Consider the following 17,240-nt stretch of genomic DNA (forward strand, 5'->3'; position numbering starts at 1 on the left):
ACCGGCCCCAGCAATTTTGCTTGGTGCAAGCCTGAGTGGACCTGGGTCAGTGGATTAAAACCAGGAAGCTGGATAGGATAGGTGACCCTGCTGCCTCCAATACCACCTCTTTCCTGGCCTTGACGCACACCACTCCTTGCCCTAGTCTCCTTCCGTTCCTCCTACCCCTTGTGTTCCTTCCGTTCCTACTCACCCCCGTGTCAACTTACCAGCAACAGGGCTTCACCAAAGGCCGCTTGGTGGCAACCCGCCTGCGCAGAATGGAGGGTGGCATTTTGTGACTGCCATAAAGCACTCTGCATCCTAGGAACATGCATTCCAGCAGTGCAGTGGCTCAGAAGGTTTGGGCTCTTAGACCCTTTACTCTCTGTACCATTGAGACAGCTCACAGCCAGTCCATCAAGGAAGAGTAGGTGATTTGGAGAGCAAATAGAGTTCCTGCTAGCCCTATATAAGAACAGCCCTGGGCTTGGTTCCCCACTTTGAGCTTCTTATCTATACAGGAAAAGGTGCCGCCTGGTCTGGTTTCTAACCACCAGCCTGTCTTGGACCACATCTTTGGCTTCGGATCCTTTGATCCCTGGTTGAGAGTTCCAGACCCTGTCCACCCACCCACCTTGGCCTATGGCCTTTTGAAACACCATCTGCCTGCTCTAAACCATGGCCACTGAGAAGTTTTGACCATGCCATTTACCTCAGATCTTGCTGGGCCCTGACATGAGGAAGTGGGGTCTATAAGAACATAAGAAGAGCCCCGCTGGATCAGGCAATAGGCCCATCTAATCCAGCTTCCTGTATCTCACAGTGGCCCATCAAATGCCTCAGGGAGCACACAAGACAAAAGAGATCTGCATCCTGGTGCCCTTGCTTGCATCTGGCATTCTGAGGTAGCCCACTTGTAAAGTCAGGAGGTTGCACATTACACATCATGGCTTGTAACCCATGATGGACTTTTCCTCCATAAGTTTGTCTAATCCCCTTTTAGGCCAGATGCCATAACCACATCCTGTGGCAAGGAGTTCCACAGACTAACACGCTGAGTAAAGAAATATTTTCTTTTGTCTATCCTAATTCTCCCAATACTCAATTTTATGACATGATAGAACTTTCCCAAGTAAGAATTATGGTCCAAGCCATTTCTGTATTGGAGCAGAGGCCCTGGAATGTACTTTGCTTTCTGAAAGTTCCAGGCCTGTGCCATCACAATGATGTGACCAAGGAGCTCCAGGCCTCTCCTTTCAGAAGGATTGCTCCCTTATCGCTCTTCACTTCCTCTTGCCAGATCCTTCAGAAGACAGATGCCTTCTTCTTCTGTAAACAGAAAGAAGATTCCCTCTCCAGAGAAATACAGTAAATGCAACTTATCAACACATAAATATTAGCTTACATTGGAGTGTAAAAAATGCAAAAAATGGACTCAAGATAAAGTAAGATTGAAAGGTAGTCCGTAGTAAATCAGTGAAGAAATAACTGGACGGTGTTATAGTGGCAAGTCCAGGTGCTTAACTATCCTCATTCTTAATGCACCGTGACTAAATAATGATGAGTTTACACAAGGCTGTATAGTCCTTGCTATGCCATACCAGAAGCCTAACTGCTGGCAAAATCCAGGGCTGTTTTGAAAATGTAGTGGTAATATAGACATGGCAAAGAGTTGTCTACCTCTAGAATGTCAATAATGAAAATAACAATAATGAACATGTGTTCTAATCAGTTCCTAAACAACCCCCCTTCTCCCCCCCCCTTTCCATGGTATCAAATATCAACATTAGTAGTCATTGATTTTCTGAACACGCTGCAGCCTGTACTTCAGGGGTTGGGCCCTCTCCTGCTGTCCTTGTGCAGGCGTGCAAGAATGGAGGGGGGGGGGTGTTCTGTCACTGATGTGGCAGTCATAGCCTGTTCAGAGATCCTGTCTGCCTATGAAAGCTACATTTCCTATAATGCTGAGAAGCCCATTAGTCTATCATTGCATCCAGTGAGTAGCCTGGGCTTCCATGGCTGGAAGGCAGACTTCCTTGCCACCCATCCTTCCCGTCCTGGATGATGATTCCTGCGGAGTGGCAGTGGCAGTGGCAGTGAATCCAGTTCAAAGTGAACTGAATCCAATTTAAAATTAATTTGGACTCCACATCATGATGGCATCATCAGGCCATGCCCATACCCGGAGACCAGACTCACAGTCCAATCCTATGCGGGTCTACTCAGAAGTAAGTCTCACTGTGTTCAATGGAGCCTACTCCCAGGAAAGTGTGCATAGGATTGCAGCCTCAATCTGTATCTGACCCAAATGAGTAGTGGTGGTGGTGTTTGTGAACTCACAAATCTGTTTTTGAAATCTGAATCGTTGCAGATGCTGGTATTTCTAACTCACACCACTGGATACTGCTGTTGAAGTGTGATTCTTCCACAGACGGTGGCCTCTACTGCCACAGAGGGCCAAGCTAGACAGGACTTGAGAGCTCCATGTCTTTTCCTTTCTCACAGAGCAGTCACAGGGCAGGGCCTAGGAGAGGGGGGTAAAGGGGGTAATTTGTATCCAGGCCCAGTGTCAGAAAGGGGGCCCAGGAGTCAAAGGAGGGGGCCCAGAAAGTTCCTGGGATCTGATATTTTCCTATCTCACCTGAATTTGCTGACTGCACATGATGCTGGCAGCACAACTGTGGGCATGCAGTGGCAACTGCTGCTGCAAGCCATACACACGGGGACCAGGAAAGCATCCGTGACCCTCTTTAACCTCCTCTTGCACCATGACCTGAGACGGCGTTTAGAGTAGCAAAAAGGCATGGGACTTGGTAGCTTCAAACGTGGAGCTCCCACATCCCATATAGCTCGGCCCAGGAATTGCTGTAATGTGGTTGTGCAAAATGTTACTTCGATATTTTGGATATTTAGATGTCAGTTTGGATGCTGCCTTTGGTGTCATTGATGATTGATAAATGAGTCTTCTTTCCTCTAGGCTTACACAGTTTGGGGCATTTAAAACTGCAGTTGTACTTTGAATAAGGTTTTTAATAAATTAGTGCAATCCAGGCAGTTTTATTTTGTCACATGAGTTAACACACACATATACATCTTAGAACCCAATCCTATGCATATGTCTACTCAGAAGTAAGTCCCTTGATAGTCAATGGGGCTTACTCCTAGGAAAGTATGTAGTCTTAGAAGCTTGAGCAAGGCTGCCTTGTGCTTTACCAACACACAAAGGAGTGCTTGGTCATTTTCAGAATTACTTCTTTTTATATAGCTTGATTACTTTTTACAAGGATCTCCCTCAGTACCCCTGTAACACCTGGAAAGCATTTTTTTCCATGTGTCTGTAGGGATTGAAATCCCTCTGAAGGGAATGAATGAAGGAATGAATATGAATGAATGAAGGTTTTTTTTTTTTTTTTTAAAGCAGGTTTCTTTCCTATTGCATTTCAACAACTGTCATGCTGTCTGTGCAGATCTAGCTTTGGAGAGGAATAGAACTCAAAGGGACTCTGTTGCTATTTATGCTGAGCTCTTTGCCTGGGTCTTATTTCGTGCTGGAGTTTGTCAATGGGCAGGAGCCAGTGCTGCTGGCCCTTGAATCCTTGCTCAGTTCACAGTTGCTCAAAATTACTTTTCTTCTTCTGCTGCCAAATGCACAACAAATGCAACTGTCAAGGGCACATGAGAGACTTTCAGTGGTGGAGAGAGGGGGTGGAGCTGTGCCCAACTGTGGAACATTCTTCCTCTGTAGGCCCTTCAAAGTGCACAGGAAACCATTTTTGAGAAGCCTTGTGGAATCTCATCTGAGATGGCAATTACTCTGAGGCAATAATTTCAATTCACACAGAGGCAGCCTAAAACATTTTGGTGCATGAGGCAGAAAATAAAAATCTCTCCCCTCCAACCCTAAAGTAAAAATATAACAATATGCTAAATCATTCACATTTTGGGTCCCTTTGGGGAGGTAGGCAGGATACAAATACAGTAAATGAATGAATGAATGAAATTCATTGGAATTCCAAAATCTATTGCTTGAGAAATCTGCCTTGCCCTGCCTCATGGTAGGCCTATAAAGTAGATAGTATTTTATAGATTGTTCTATTCATTTTTTTAGACGTTGTCAATGTTGCCTTGGGATGGGTTATGATCCCACTCTCTCCTTGTGTATTTTACCTGACAGATGCACGATGAGACTCCCCTAAACTAAGAAAAGAGACCAAGAGTCCTGGTTTCAAGCCTTTCTCAGTTTGCTCTGACCACTGAACCCCAGTTTAGGGCTGGATTAACCATTGCCCAAAGTATGCTCTTGTTTTGGGACAAACTGTTTAAATTGAAAGGATGCCCTTTACAGTTAGGGTTAATGGCAATACTAGATAGGGAAAGTGATGTTTCCTGTGAAATAGCAGCTCTTGGGCCTCAGTGACGTTGGTAGAGAATCCCTAGAGACCGCCTTCCAGATGGAAAGGCAGGGTTAAGAATTAATAATCCCCTGAGCTCCATATCTGCAACTCCCTTCAGACTCTTAAACCTTGATAATCTTTTGTTTCAGCCTGCCCTTCATGCTAGTTATGTATCTGGAAATAAAGGGAGGCTAAGCCTCCAATCCTACCCCCCACCATTATATGCAGCACATTATTATCAAGAGCGTGGGCTGCATCCTATGGTGGTGGTGGTGGTGGGGTGATCAGAGGGCCCAGGAGAGGCAAGTAAAAATATTTTTAACTTACCTCCCGGTAGGCTACCAAGCTGCCAATGGGCCTTCTTGTACCTACATCAGCTATTAGGTGGCCTAAGTCCAAGGGGCCTCAGAGGACAGATCTAGGTGAGGAGAGGGGGATAGGATCCTGGGGTGTGCAACTGTAGCCAAGAATCCACCCCTTCCTGCCCCTAATTCTCCCCTGCCCACCCTAATTCCCACTTCAATACTTTCCCAATCTGCCCACAACCTGCCTCCGCCACCACCTTACCTGCTTGGTGAGGTCTGGGTGGTCCTTTTGCAGGGTGGTCCCACAGCACGTGGCGGCAGCAGCACACCTTTTTCAACACTGCATATTTTCAGTCATATTTGGCAACACTACTAGAAGGCAGTAGGACACTTCTGGCTTGGCCTGGCCTAGAACTATATAAATACAAGGAACTTGGGCTTTTGCCTGTGCCTAGTCAATGTTCCGTGCCTTCTCCTTGCTGCATTTCAGGCTAAAGTTTCCAGATTTCTGGTTGTAGTCATTCCAAATGTGCTAGAGAGCAGGAAGTAGTGGTGGTGGTGCAAGATCAGATTTGGAAGAAAGCAAGTCTTGATGCTCCATCACCACCCTGATGCCCTGTGGCATATGGGACCTGCATAGGTGCCAAGAGATCAGAGTTTAATCCAGACAAGGAGCTGGTCCAGACAGTTCTTTAAAATTCTGAAACTGGCTCTGCGCAATAAAAGATGTTCACTCACAGTGCATGAAGGTCCTGGCCCCACCATGAGGTTTATCAGGACATGTGGGGGGTGGTGGTTCAAATGAACTTTCCAATTAAGGGAAATGGCTCAAATCCCCCCCCCACATACAAGGGGAGGGGCCAGAACACAAGCACACATATACTTGGTTGCGTGGGGTCAGGTTGCCACACAAACTATCGTCCATACCAGCTTAAGACAGAGGTGCTATTTGTAAGGTGGATTTCCATGCTAGATTTCTGTTTAAACAAAATCAAATTATACAATTATATACAGTACTAGGTCAATAATTAATTTATGAAACAGTGATATATAGTACTTAGTTTACTGATTTTTAAATGTTTTGTAAATTATCTGCCTTGCATTGGGTTCTTGCTGAAATCTGCATTGTTAAATATAATTTGGGAAGCCTGGAAATAAATTACTGGTATCAGTCATCCGATCCCCCTCACACTGAAACAAAATCCTGGTAATAATGTATGCCAGTTTCTATGTAGACCGCAGCATCAAGCTTTCTTCTTTGGTCGCTACTTTCGGAGGAGAGAATTGTCTGTGTCAGTGCAGGCTGTTAGCCAATGTACATGCTTGAATGTAATGTTTTCAGTTACTGCTTAAGGCTGCATGTCCTAACCACACTTTCCTGAGAGTAAGGCCCATTGAACAAAATAGGACTTACTTCTGAGTAGACCTGGTTAGGATTGTGCCCTAAGGCAAGGTATCATGTCAGAAGCAGATGAATGTATCTGAGACAAGCTGTTGTCTCTGGGGGAAATAGAGCTGTCATAATAAATGATGCCAAGATGCAGGTTAATCTAAGACAATTAAACTGAGCTTGGGATTCCTTCTGCAGAAGGGCTAAGGGAGAAATATTCCCTGGGTGATACATTCTGACTGCTCACAGGAACCTCCTTTATATTCATGAAAGCCTCTGACCATGGCTAACAGATAAGAGGGATTACCTCAGCTCTCTCATCATGATCTTTAAATATTCCAGCATGGCATGTTCAGCAAGAATATGGGCAGCCACATTCCATTTTACTTTATTACTAGCAAAGTGTATGTCCTTATGATTGACAGGGGTGGAGAGGGGACATGGGTATTGCAGGGCATCCTGGGAGTGGTACAATGTACCTCGGAGTCTTCTGCACACAAATTTGCATTGATCTCATGGTGTTGTGAGAGGGAGGGAGGGACAAGGATTCCACTTGTTAATTTCCTTACATAAGAACATAAGAACAGCCCCACTGGATCAGGCCATAGGCCCATCTAGTCCAGCTTCCTGTATCTCACAGCAGCCCACCAAATGCCCCAGGGAGCACACCAGATAACAGGAGACCTCATCCTGGTGCCCTCCCTTGCATCTGGCATTCTGACATAACCCATTTCTAAAATCAGGAGGTTGCGCATACACATCATGGCTTGTACCCCATAATGGATTTTTCCTCCAGAAACTTGTCCAATCCCCTTTTAAAGGCGTCTAGGCTAGACGCCAGCACCACATCCTGTAGCAAAGAGTTCCACAGACCAACCACACGCTGAGTAAAGAAATATTTTCTTTTGTCTGTCCTAACCCTCCCAACACTCAATTTTAGTGGATGTCCCCTGGTTCTGGTATTATGTGAGAGTGTAAAGAGCATCTCCCTATCCACTCTGTCCATCCCCTGCATAATTTTGTATGTCTCAATCATGTCCCCCCTCAGGCGTCTCTTTTCTAGGCTGAAGAGGCCCAAACACCGCAGCCTTTCCTCGTAAGGAAGGTGCCCCAGCCCTGTAATCATCTTAGTCACTCTCTTTTGCACCTTTTCCATTTCCACTATGTCTTTTTTGAGATGCGGCGACCAGAACTGGACACAATACTCCAGGTGTGGCCTTACCATAGATTTGTACAACGGCATTATAATACTAGCCGTTTTGTTCTCAATACCCTTCCTAATGATCCCAAGCATAGAATTGGCCTCCTTTTGCTAAGTAAACCACTTTATGACCTTCTTCTGTTGCTAAGCAATCTATAAATATGATGATAACAGCTATGTGCTTTTTAATTGAGAAACAAGACTGCGAAAGAGGGAAATGAGAGCAGTGTGTTCTTTTTTCTCATTAAAGGTGTGAAGGCTGTGAAAAGAGAACTTTTTAATTCTTTCGTATAATACAGAGAATTCTGGGACACACTGTAAAAGTGATTTTTGTAGCAGATCACAACCAATCAAATTCAATATTTCTTTGCAGAACACACAATTCATTTATGCAGTGGTGTCGCTAGGGGAGTCTGGGGGGTGCGGGCGCATTGGGGGGGTGACACGCACTAGGAGGGTGATGCACTAAACTCACAGTGGTTAGGAGTAATACCATCATGATATATACCATTGAATGTGGAATTTCCAGCTGAATGCAATGCAAAAATCCAGAGTGAAATATCTCATTTCTATCAAAAGTTATTGGCAAAAAACTGGAAAACAAAAATGCATGGAGCTCAATAGAAAGTGAAACCGTGCCATATCGCCCGTTTACTCATGAGTAGGTGAATGTGCCTTAGTCCTTCTGAAAGGGCAGGCTGAGAGGAATCCAACCAGGACCAGAATGGTCCTGATCCAATGAATGTAGCCCCCCCAAAAACACCCGAGAAGGAGGTCCCTCCTTCCAAGCTGGCGAATGTATTGAGCCCTATGGAAAGCAAAACTAAGCCACATGGTCGTGTTTACACGCAAGTAAGCAAGCATGCCTTTGCTACTGGGCAGGTCAGGCAAAAGGAAATGTGAGGCCACTAGAATGGTCCTGATTTGATGCAACTGGAGCTCAACAAATGCTCCAGAAGGCAGCACCCCCCCATAAAAAGAATGAAACAGGATTGACAGGTAAGGTGAAATTTTTTTTCTGTTTTAGGCTGCAATCCTATCCACACTTTCCTGGGAGTGAGCCCCACTGACTATAATGGGACTTGCTTCTGAGTAGATAGGCATAGGATTGGGCTCTCAGACGTGTGAAGCCAGGTGGGTTCTGATAGTGATATGCTTGAAATATAAGAACTTAAATTGAACTGGGTACTGGGTTGGGGTGAAAATCATACTGATTCTTTTGTGTGTGTGTGTGTGTGGGGGGGGGGTGCTATTGCAGGCAGGCTACAGAGAAAATTCACTTGGTGGAACAGGGCTGACTTTCCCTTATTTATTTATTTATTTTACTTTAATTTATTTATAATTATTTATTTCAATTTGCTTTATGATGGGTCCTAGACAGATTGTCATTCTAAAAAGTGGGTCCCAGTGCTAAAAGTTTGAGAACTGCTCCAATAAAGTGTTAGTAAGTTGACACCCTGGGGGGAGGTGACACCACTGGTGACCAAAATCACTAATATCACAGTTTGTAAAAATAATACCATCATGTTATTTATCAATCAATGTGTCATTTCATGCAGAATGTGATTAAACAAACTGCGTTGAAATATCTTTATTTTAACAAAAGGTACAGCCAAAAAACCAATGGGGGCGGGGCGATGGTAGATCACCACGCCCACCACCTGGAGTGTTGCCCTGCCCACTGCATGGGGGTGACACACTGGCCTCCCGCACCGGGTGACGCGAACCCTAGTGACGCCACTGCATTTATGGAATCTGCTGCCGTAAATGGTTGTATTCCTAGTCACGTCCCAGGAGATGGCTTTAGTGGGAGACTGGACAAATTCGTGGAGGAGAAGTCTATCAGAGGCTCTTGGCCATGATAACCCTCCATATTCAGAGACAGTACTAGTTACTGAGGCAGGTGGGTCTCGAGGGCTACTTCATGCCTAGGTTGTGGACTTTCTGTACTGGGACTAGGAGAGGGGGGTAAAGGGGATAATTTGTTCCCAGGTCCAGGGTCAGAAAGGGGGCCCAGGAGCCAAAGGAGGGGCCCCAGAAAGTTCCTGGGATCTGACATTTTCCTATCTTACCTGAACTAACTGCCAGCGCATAATGCTGGGGCACAACCATGTGCATGCAGTGTTAACTGCTGCTGCAAGCCATACACACCAGGCCCAGGGAAGCATCCATGACCCTCCTTAACACAATGTCAAATCTGGGAGGAAACTGGCCTGCTACAGTAACTCTTTGGCTTGTGGATCCCATAATCATGAAGGAGTGTATAGAAGCTCAGGGACCCAGCCGTGGGGTTACAGCTGCTGCAGAAGTTCATTTTGATCCATTCTAGAGTGAGCCTAAATACGATAATGCTAATATTCTGCAATCCATTTTCTATATTTCAAAAATTTTAGAGTGACTTAGGAGTGTGGTTTTCCATATTACTTTTATCTAGCTGCTAATGCCGCATGGTCGGGTAGACCTGGACTCTGCATCAAGTACCCTAGTAGACCTGAGCTCCAAAGACTATTGTGGCTGTCAGCACCCTCCCCAGCCCTATTTTGCTCCCCCCATTCTACCTGCCCCCATTGCCCCCCTTCCTCTTTGGGAAGGGGCCCAGAAATAACTTTGTACCCCCTGCTAAAATTCCTCTCGTAGGCCCTGTTCCTGTAAGCATCTAATGGACCACTGTGGGAAACAGGCTACTGGAGGCTCTGCACATGTGACAGTGTGCAGAAGCCCTGGTGGAGCAAGTAGAGGCAGTTTGTGTGTGATTCGAGGGAAGACCAGGGCAGGGACTAGGGTGGACAGGAGGGGAAGGATCTTGGTAGCAACAACACATACCAAGATGCTACCCCCCTTGTCCTGGCCCACCAAGCTCCCTGAGACTCCTCAGACTTATGCCAGCTAAATAGCTGGCATAGGTCTGAAAGGACCCATTGGCAACAAGGCAGCCTATGGTGCTGCAACCAGGCAGCCTATGGTGAGGTAACTAAAAAATATTTTACTTACCTCTTCAGGGCCATCTGGCCTCCCCTCTCCCATAAGATGCAGAATGTGTTTCAGCAGCACAGCTGTATCCCATAAACTGGTAGGGGATAGGTTTGGAGCCAAGAGACTTGCGAACAAAGCCCCAAAGAACATTGCAATACTGCCGTAAAGATTTCTGGGAGTGGCGGTGATGGTGGTTTGTGACATTTCACTTGGCTGGAATCCTGGGTCCAATTCTCTGGAAGTCCGCATCCTGAACACCACAGGACCTGTTTCTGTGTAAGTATGCCTAGAATGGTCTTATAAAGCTGTCAACCTGATGTTGGAACTGCAGTGACCTTGGCGTGCAGCCATCTCACACTTCTGTTTCAAACTGTCATGGAATAGCCCTTCTGGGGGCATCCGCATGATCCTGTTAGTATAGAATTTGCCTGGGCTCCACAGGCCTTTGATCCTCCCCCTAATTGCAGTTCTTTGGTTGCGTCTATTTCACCAGAACCGGACTGTGCAGTTTTCAAAATTATGCTGGGTTTGGCTTTGGAATTGTTTTTCATTACATCTTAGGCAGTGACCTCTGAAACGGTCACCTGTGACATCTGTTAAAACCTCTCATCAGAGAAATGGAAACTTTCCATGCGCTTCACTCTCAAAAGGAATCAAAGTTTTTTGTTTTTTTTTTGCCCTCTTTGTCCACTTGATGAAATTCTGTCTGTTCTCCAGTTACCAAGACCTCAGTCTTAAGAGCTTCATGCATTACCTGCTCCTCCATGTGGTCAGGGGACATTGTGTATCTGTTCACACTAATCAGAAGTTGTAAATCTGCTGATGGAGAAGCAGAAAAATGTGTCTGATGTGCTGAAAACATTTGGGAAATTAGAGATGGTGTGTTGGAAGGAAGATTTTATGCTGGATTAAAGGCAGGGATTGCATAAGGATTGTTAATATTTGTTTTTTTATTACTTACTTACTTGCTGAGAGCCCAATCCTGAGCTCTTTAGCGCCAGCAGTACGAGTGTACCACCAGTACTGGATGTCACAAATGTGCTGTAAGGCATGCCTGTGGCACCGAGAGAGGAGGGGCCACTGGTACTGAGTCGGTGCCAATCGGTGCTGAGCCTCAGAGCCTCTCGGAGAGCCAGCTGGCGCTTCAGCCAGTAGTAAGTAGTATTGAGATGGGGGAAGCAGGGCGTGGGTAGAACAGGACAGGGGAGGGTGGGGTGGGGGGAGGAACCAAGTTGGGGGGGGGTTGGGATCCCCCTGTGCTGGGCTGGAAGGCCTGACACATAGTCTCTCAACACTGAGCTCCTTAGGTGGCTGTAGGAAAACTCCTGTTCTCTCAGCCTCAGTGCCATCATCTATAAAATGGGGATAGGAAAACTGACCTACCAGGGTTTCCGGAGGGGTTACAAGAGAAGCTATTTGAAGTGGTTTGAACTCTTGCAAGTATTGCATAAATAATAATAATAATAATAATAATAATAATAATAATAATAATAATAATTATTATTATTATTATTATTATTATTGTTATTGTTGCTGTTGCTGTTGCTGTTGCTGTTAGTAGCAGCAGTAGTAGTAGTAGTAGTAGTAGTAGTAGTAGTGTTATTACTGAGTTGTAAGGTTTACTGTCATGAAATACAGTGTTCTACAGCAATCATCAGTTTTTGCATTTGTGTGATGTGGCTTTAGAATTACATAATTAACATTAGCCTATTTATGTGCTGTCTTGGGGCCAAATCCTATCCACTTTCCCAGTGCTGATGCAGCTGTGCCCTTGAGGCATACACTACATCCTGTGGTGGGGAGGCAGTCACAGAGGCCTCCTCAAGGTATGGGAACATGTGTTTCCTTACCTGAGGGTTGCATTGTGGCTGCACCGGTGCTGGAAAGTTGGATAAGATTGGGCCCTCAGAGCACAAGTCTATGCATGACTACTCAGATGTCAGTCCCATTGTGCTCATTGGGGCTTACCCCCAGGAAAGTGTGCATAGGATCACAGCCTTAAAGATATATACCCCACTTATCTGGGAAAAAACTTGATTTTTCTTGTTTCCCAACAATTCAGGTACCAGCCCTAACTATGGCAGCGGAGACACTGAGATGCTCACAACTTTCAGCTGGGATGACCAGAATGTACGCAGAGTCTTCATCAGGAAGGTAACGTCTGAAAATAGGGGTGGGGAAAGTTCTTCCTCTTTGCTGTATTTAACAATGTATCAGGCATGTCAAAATATAGTATGTCTCCATTGGAGAAACTGGGAATGATGTTTGGATTAAGCTGTTGAAGCCCAGCACTATTCCAGCACTACTCTATTTTTCTTAGGCTAAATCCCATCCCGGTCCCAAAAGGGGTAGGCAAACCAGTTGCAGTTTTGCTCTGGTTACAATCCTTACATTCAATGGGACCTACTTCTGAGTAAACATACACAGGCTCACACTGCATCCAGCAGTTGTGGTGGGCAACCCAAGGGTGAACAGCATGTGAGTAAAAAAATACTTACCATGGGGTGACCAACCACCCCAAACATGAATCCTGGCCAGGTGCACTGTACTCCCAGGGGGAGGGGGTGATTGCAAGTACAAAACTTCCATTCACACCCACACACATGTCGTATTGAGAGGCATGTTCCTCATGAAATGAATAACAGACGGATCACGTTGCATGCAGGGAGGGGTGATATGTGGGTGCTGCCGGAGCAGGCAAGAGTTGTGCCCCGCAAGGAGGACATTTGTCCAACACTGGTTTGGAGCCTTGGCATTCTGATTTGTATTCTGCTTTCCTGTTTCCAGGTTTATGCCATCATCCTGCTCCAGCTCCTTGTTACAATTGGCATTGTGGCTCTCTTCACCTTCTGGTCAGTCTCTGGAACAGTAACCAGTCTTGTATTCTGGGCTCTTAATGCTTTTTTCCTGATTTGGTTAACTTTGCTCCTAGTGACGTTGCTATTCCATCACTGTTCTATGCTTCCCCCCCCCCCCCGTCCATGCAAAATGCATATATGATACATGTTTACGTCCATGGGCACACGTTTAGTTGACCAGCTTCACTGTTTTCTCTATGTGTACAGCTGGGGTGTTAAAACGGAGGTGTTAAAATGATGGCAAACCATGCTAGGGAAGGTTGAAGACATGGGAAACGGTCTTTCGAAATGCCTTAGGCATTTTGTCCAAAGAGGAAAATGCAAACAGACCTCATATTTTGCTGTTGGTGAAATTCAGAGCAACTCTGCTTAACAGGCACATTTTTCTGAGTCACTACCAGGGTTTTCATATAGCTCCTTCCTGTATTAGATGCAGAAGAAAGTGTTTGAGACAAAAAGTGCCCTTAAAGGGACACCCTCAGCTAGCAGTATGGGAGCTGAACATGAGTCTTTTCCAGTGCAGCTGCACACCCCTTAGTTTGTATGGTTGTTTCCAGCACTTGTTGGCCTGAAGCAGGGAGGCTTGTTGCAAAGGAGCACCTGGATCAAATTGCATTTGGCATCAATAATGAATTGACACCACTTGAGACTTTTCAGGCCATTTAATCAACGGCCTCTGACGCCAACAGCCATTTCCCTGGAGTAGAATACAGAGAAGAAATCAATAGCATTAGGCTGATGATGAAGCACTCTCGGCCTGTTTTGAAGGCTTGAGAGACTGAATAGTGTTCCTCCTCGTTCCACCAGCAACCCTTGGTGTCTGGAAGCTTCTTTTCTATAGACACATGAAGCAATCATTTTCCACATATGAATTCTGATCTCTGAACCACTTTGCAGGTGATGCCTCCGAGGGTCATGTGGCACAGTGTCCTTCACAGCACTAAATGTTTGATTTCGTAATTTCATTGTTTCACACATGAGTTAAATTCAGAGTGGCTTCCAACAGAAACAGGCACCCAGGACTGGGTTAGTGTTGAGGTGAAGTGAGATGGGCTGCCTCAGTCCTATCCAATTTTCCAGCACTGATGCAGCCGCAGTGCAACCCCGAGGTAAGGGAACAAACATCCCCTTATCTTGAGGAGGCCTCAGTGACAGTCTCCCCTCTGCAGGATGCAGCGCATGCCCCACTGGCAGGGCTGCACCAGCACTGGAAAATTGGATAGGATTGGGCCCTCAGGCAGCAGAGGGAAACAAGTAGCACCCTAGCACTTCAGCCACTTCTACTTTCCCCTCACCTGGCCCCCTGGCTCTGCTCCTTTATTTCAAATCATGAAGTGACAAAGCAGGGTGGAACAAGGAAACCAGAAGAAGCATCTCCCCACTTCCGTTTCTCTTATGTTCCACTCCATTCTGCCACACTCTTTCAAAATAACACAACAGGGCTGGGAGGAAGAAGCATGTGAGTGGGGAAGGAGGGAGGGAGGTGGCAGCAGTGGACCAGGAAGGAGGTCCACACAGCCTCTGCTACTGTTGTTGTCACTGCTATCACTGTTGTCATCTTCTACTCCTCTGCCAGTGAAGAGGAGTAGAGAGAAGATGGTGTCAAAGGTCTTCTTAGCCTGTCCACTGCCATCGTTGCTCTTTTTTCCTTGGCAGAGAAAGAAGTGGTAGCTGGCCTGAGGCTGTGGCAGCTGCGAGCACCGTTGTCCCCTCTCCTCTGCTTCAGCAGAGGGGGCAAAGGATGCATAAAGGAGGATATGGGGATGCATGCCCTTCCATACAGGGTGGGGAGCACTGATGGTGGTGATGACTTCAACTGCTATTTCTTCTTGGGTCAGGCCTCCAAGCATCCAGCCCATATCCTTAATGTGTCCTCATTCAGTACCAATAACTATCCCTGTGGTTTTTAGATTGCATTATTATTCAGATTGCTTCTGGAGCTTCTCAGGACCTATCAGTGGCCCCTCAATGAGCAGAAAATGTATAACATGTAGGCCCAAGAAGGCTGGCCAGCAACCAGCACTCATCTTTAGTACATTCTAGAGCAGGGGTGTCCAAAGTTTTTGGCAGGAGGGCCACATCATCTCTCTGACACTGTGTCGGGGGCCGGGGGGAAAAAAGAATTAATTTACATTTAAAATTTGAATAAATTTACATAAATGAATATATTAAAGATAAACTTATATGAATGAATGAAGGTCTTACAATAGCTCAATGCCTATAAAAGGCCTTGCACAAAGTAAGGCTGGCCTTTCCTTTGCTGCCGCTGCTGCATCACAGATGTGAAAGAGCAAGCAGTGGAGGGAGCTCTCATCCCACAGCTCACAAGAGAAGTCAAACAGTCGCCCTCACACTGAGAGAAGTTGCGTTGGGCCAGTGCGGACTTCAACAAATCTCTGGAGGGCCAGAGGCTCATTGGAGACTGGGGACTCCCTGAGGGCCGCATTGAGAGGCCTTGAGGGCTGCAAGTGGCCCCCGGGCCGGGGTTTGGACACCCCTGTTCTAGAGTGCAATGCAGTGACCTCTGAAACATGCAGATTTCTAAAGCCTACAAGTCAACATCTTCTTGGGGCCTTCTCAGTGGCAGCTCCACAACTATGGGAAGCCTCCTTTCCTGAAAGCCTGGTTGGCCCCCATATTGCCCATTTTTGTGTGGCTAATTAAGGCTTTTTTGTTCTCTTAAGTTTGCTGAGTTGTGTCTCTCATCTGCTTTTTTTTATGCACTGTTCTGATCTTTTGTTGGTTTTGTCACTGTTTCAATTGTTTTAAGATTGTTTTCAGTTATCGTAAGCTGCCCCAGTGCCTCCTTTAGTGGGAACAAACAAGTGGTTTGGACATTTTAAAAAAAACAAAACATAAATGTGGAAAGAACTGTCCAAAGGTAGGCACTTTGAAGACACTGGCTCACACACTATCTTGTTGCTTGCCGGTAGACACAGTGGTGCTGGATGCAGGCAGCTGTGGTGAGCAACATAGAATAGAAAGGTATGACCGAAGTGGTGGTGGGAAGTAGAGAGACAATTGGCTTGGTGTGCCTTATGGGCCACCTATTGAGAAACCGGGTCAGTGGCTCAGCTAGGTTTCCTTCACGTTGTGTAACGTTTGCCCTCTCGGAATTACTGACCTATCGCTTTTCTTTCTCCTTTCCGGCAGTGAACCAGTCAAAGGATATATCCAGGCAAATCCAGCCTGGTACTGGGCTTCCTAGTAAGTATTGACTTTACATCAGGAATGATCCAGGATGTGATTTTCTTTTGTCAGTGTTATGGCTTCCAAAATCCTGCATGAAACGTTCGGCTTCAGTGCTATTTGTATTTACCCTGAAATATGCAGGCCCAGTGAAATAACTGGGTCTTCCTTCTGAAAAGGGTTCTCAGGATTTCATAATTGAAGATGGATCTGATGTATTTTTCTTATAAATCAATCAAGTTCTGGGAAATGAAGGCCAGTGGGGTGCTTAAATTCTGTTCAAGTCATACTGGGCTTTTTTATTATACAATCTCAGCAATACTGCTGGTTTTTGATATTTTCACATCTGAGAGTCAAAATAACATTTTTCTGTTCTGGAAAGGGGTGTTAGGATTGTGCTGATTGTTTGCCGGTAATGAAAAGAGTGCTTTGGGAAATATTTTCCTCATCCTTTCCCCTCAAGTACATGGCTGTTTACCTTAATCACTATCTTTTCACTGTACTGTCCCTGATATGCTACTGCTTCATTGCCTCTTAGGGGGAGGGATTTACTGGGAATAGTCACAGGGGAGGTCTCATCCAGTGGGGGGATCACATAGGAATGGCACCAGAACACAGTATAACCAATCAAATTTGACTGTGTGACATTGTCACAAAGCCAGCTGAGAGTGAGGGTGATGTCTTCTGGATCATCATAGCCCTTACTCAGAATAATTTCTCTCCTTTTGGAGCAAATCCTCAACAGGGAGAACTTTAGCCGCTGCTGAAAATTTTCATGAAATTCTTCCCTCTTTTTCAGCACTGTGGTTCGCAGTGGTTCTTTTGGTGATCCAAAGCAATGACATTAACAAGGCTGAGTGCATATCATAGTCACATGGAAGTGCTGAAAAAACTGGTTCCCCAGAATCTCAGGCTTTATTGTAAGAAACCTTACAAATGTCATGACAT

General features: G+C 45.7%; 1 protein-coding gene across 1 annotated transcript in view; it reads left to right on the plus strand.

Moving 5' to 3' along the window:
- The window catches only part of FAIM2 (Fas apoptotic inhibitory molecule 2), a 51,206-nt gene that overhangs the window by 9,579 nt on the left and 24,387 nt on the right, over nt 1-17,240 (plus strand). The window contains exons 3-5 of the mRNA XM_066617227.1: nt 12,308-12,399; nt 13,033-13,097; nt 16,257-16,310. Of these exons, the coding sequence (XP_066473324.1) occupies nt 12,308-12,399; nt 13,033-13,097; nt 16,257-16,310 (211 nt within the window). The remainder of the gene's footprint in view (nt 1-12,307; nt 12,400-13,032; nt 13,098-16,256; nt 16,311-17,240) is intronic.

This window comes from Tiliqua scincoides, chromosome 2, assembly GCF_035046505.1.
Source record: "Tiliqua scincoides isolate rTilSci1 chromosome 2, rTilSci1.hap2, whole genome shotgun sequence".
NCBI lineage: Eukaryota > Metazoa > Chordata > Lepidosauria > Squamata > Scincidae > Tiliqua > Tiliqua scincoides.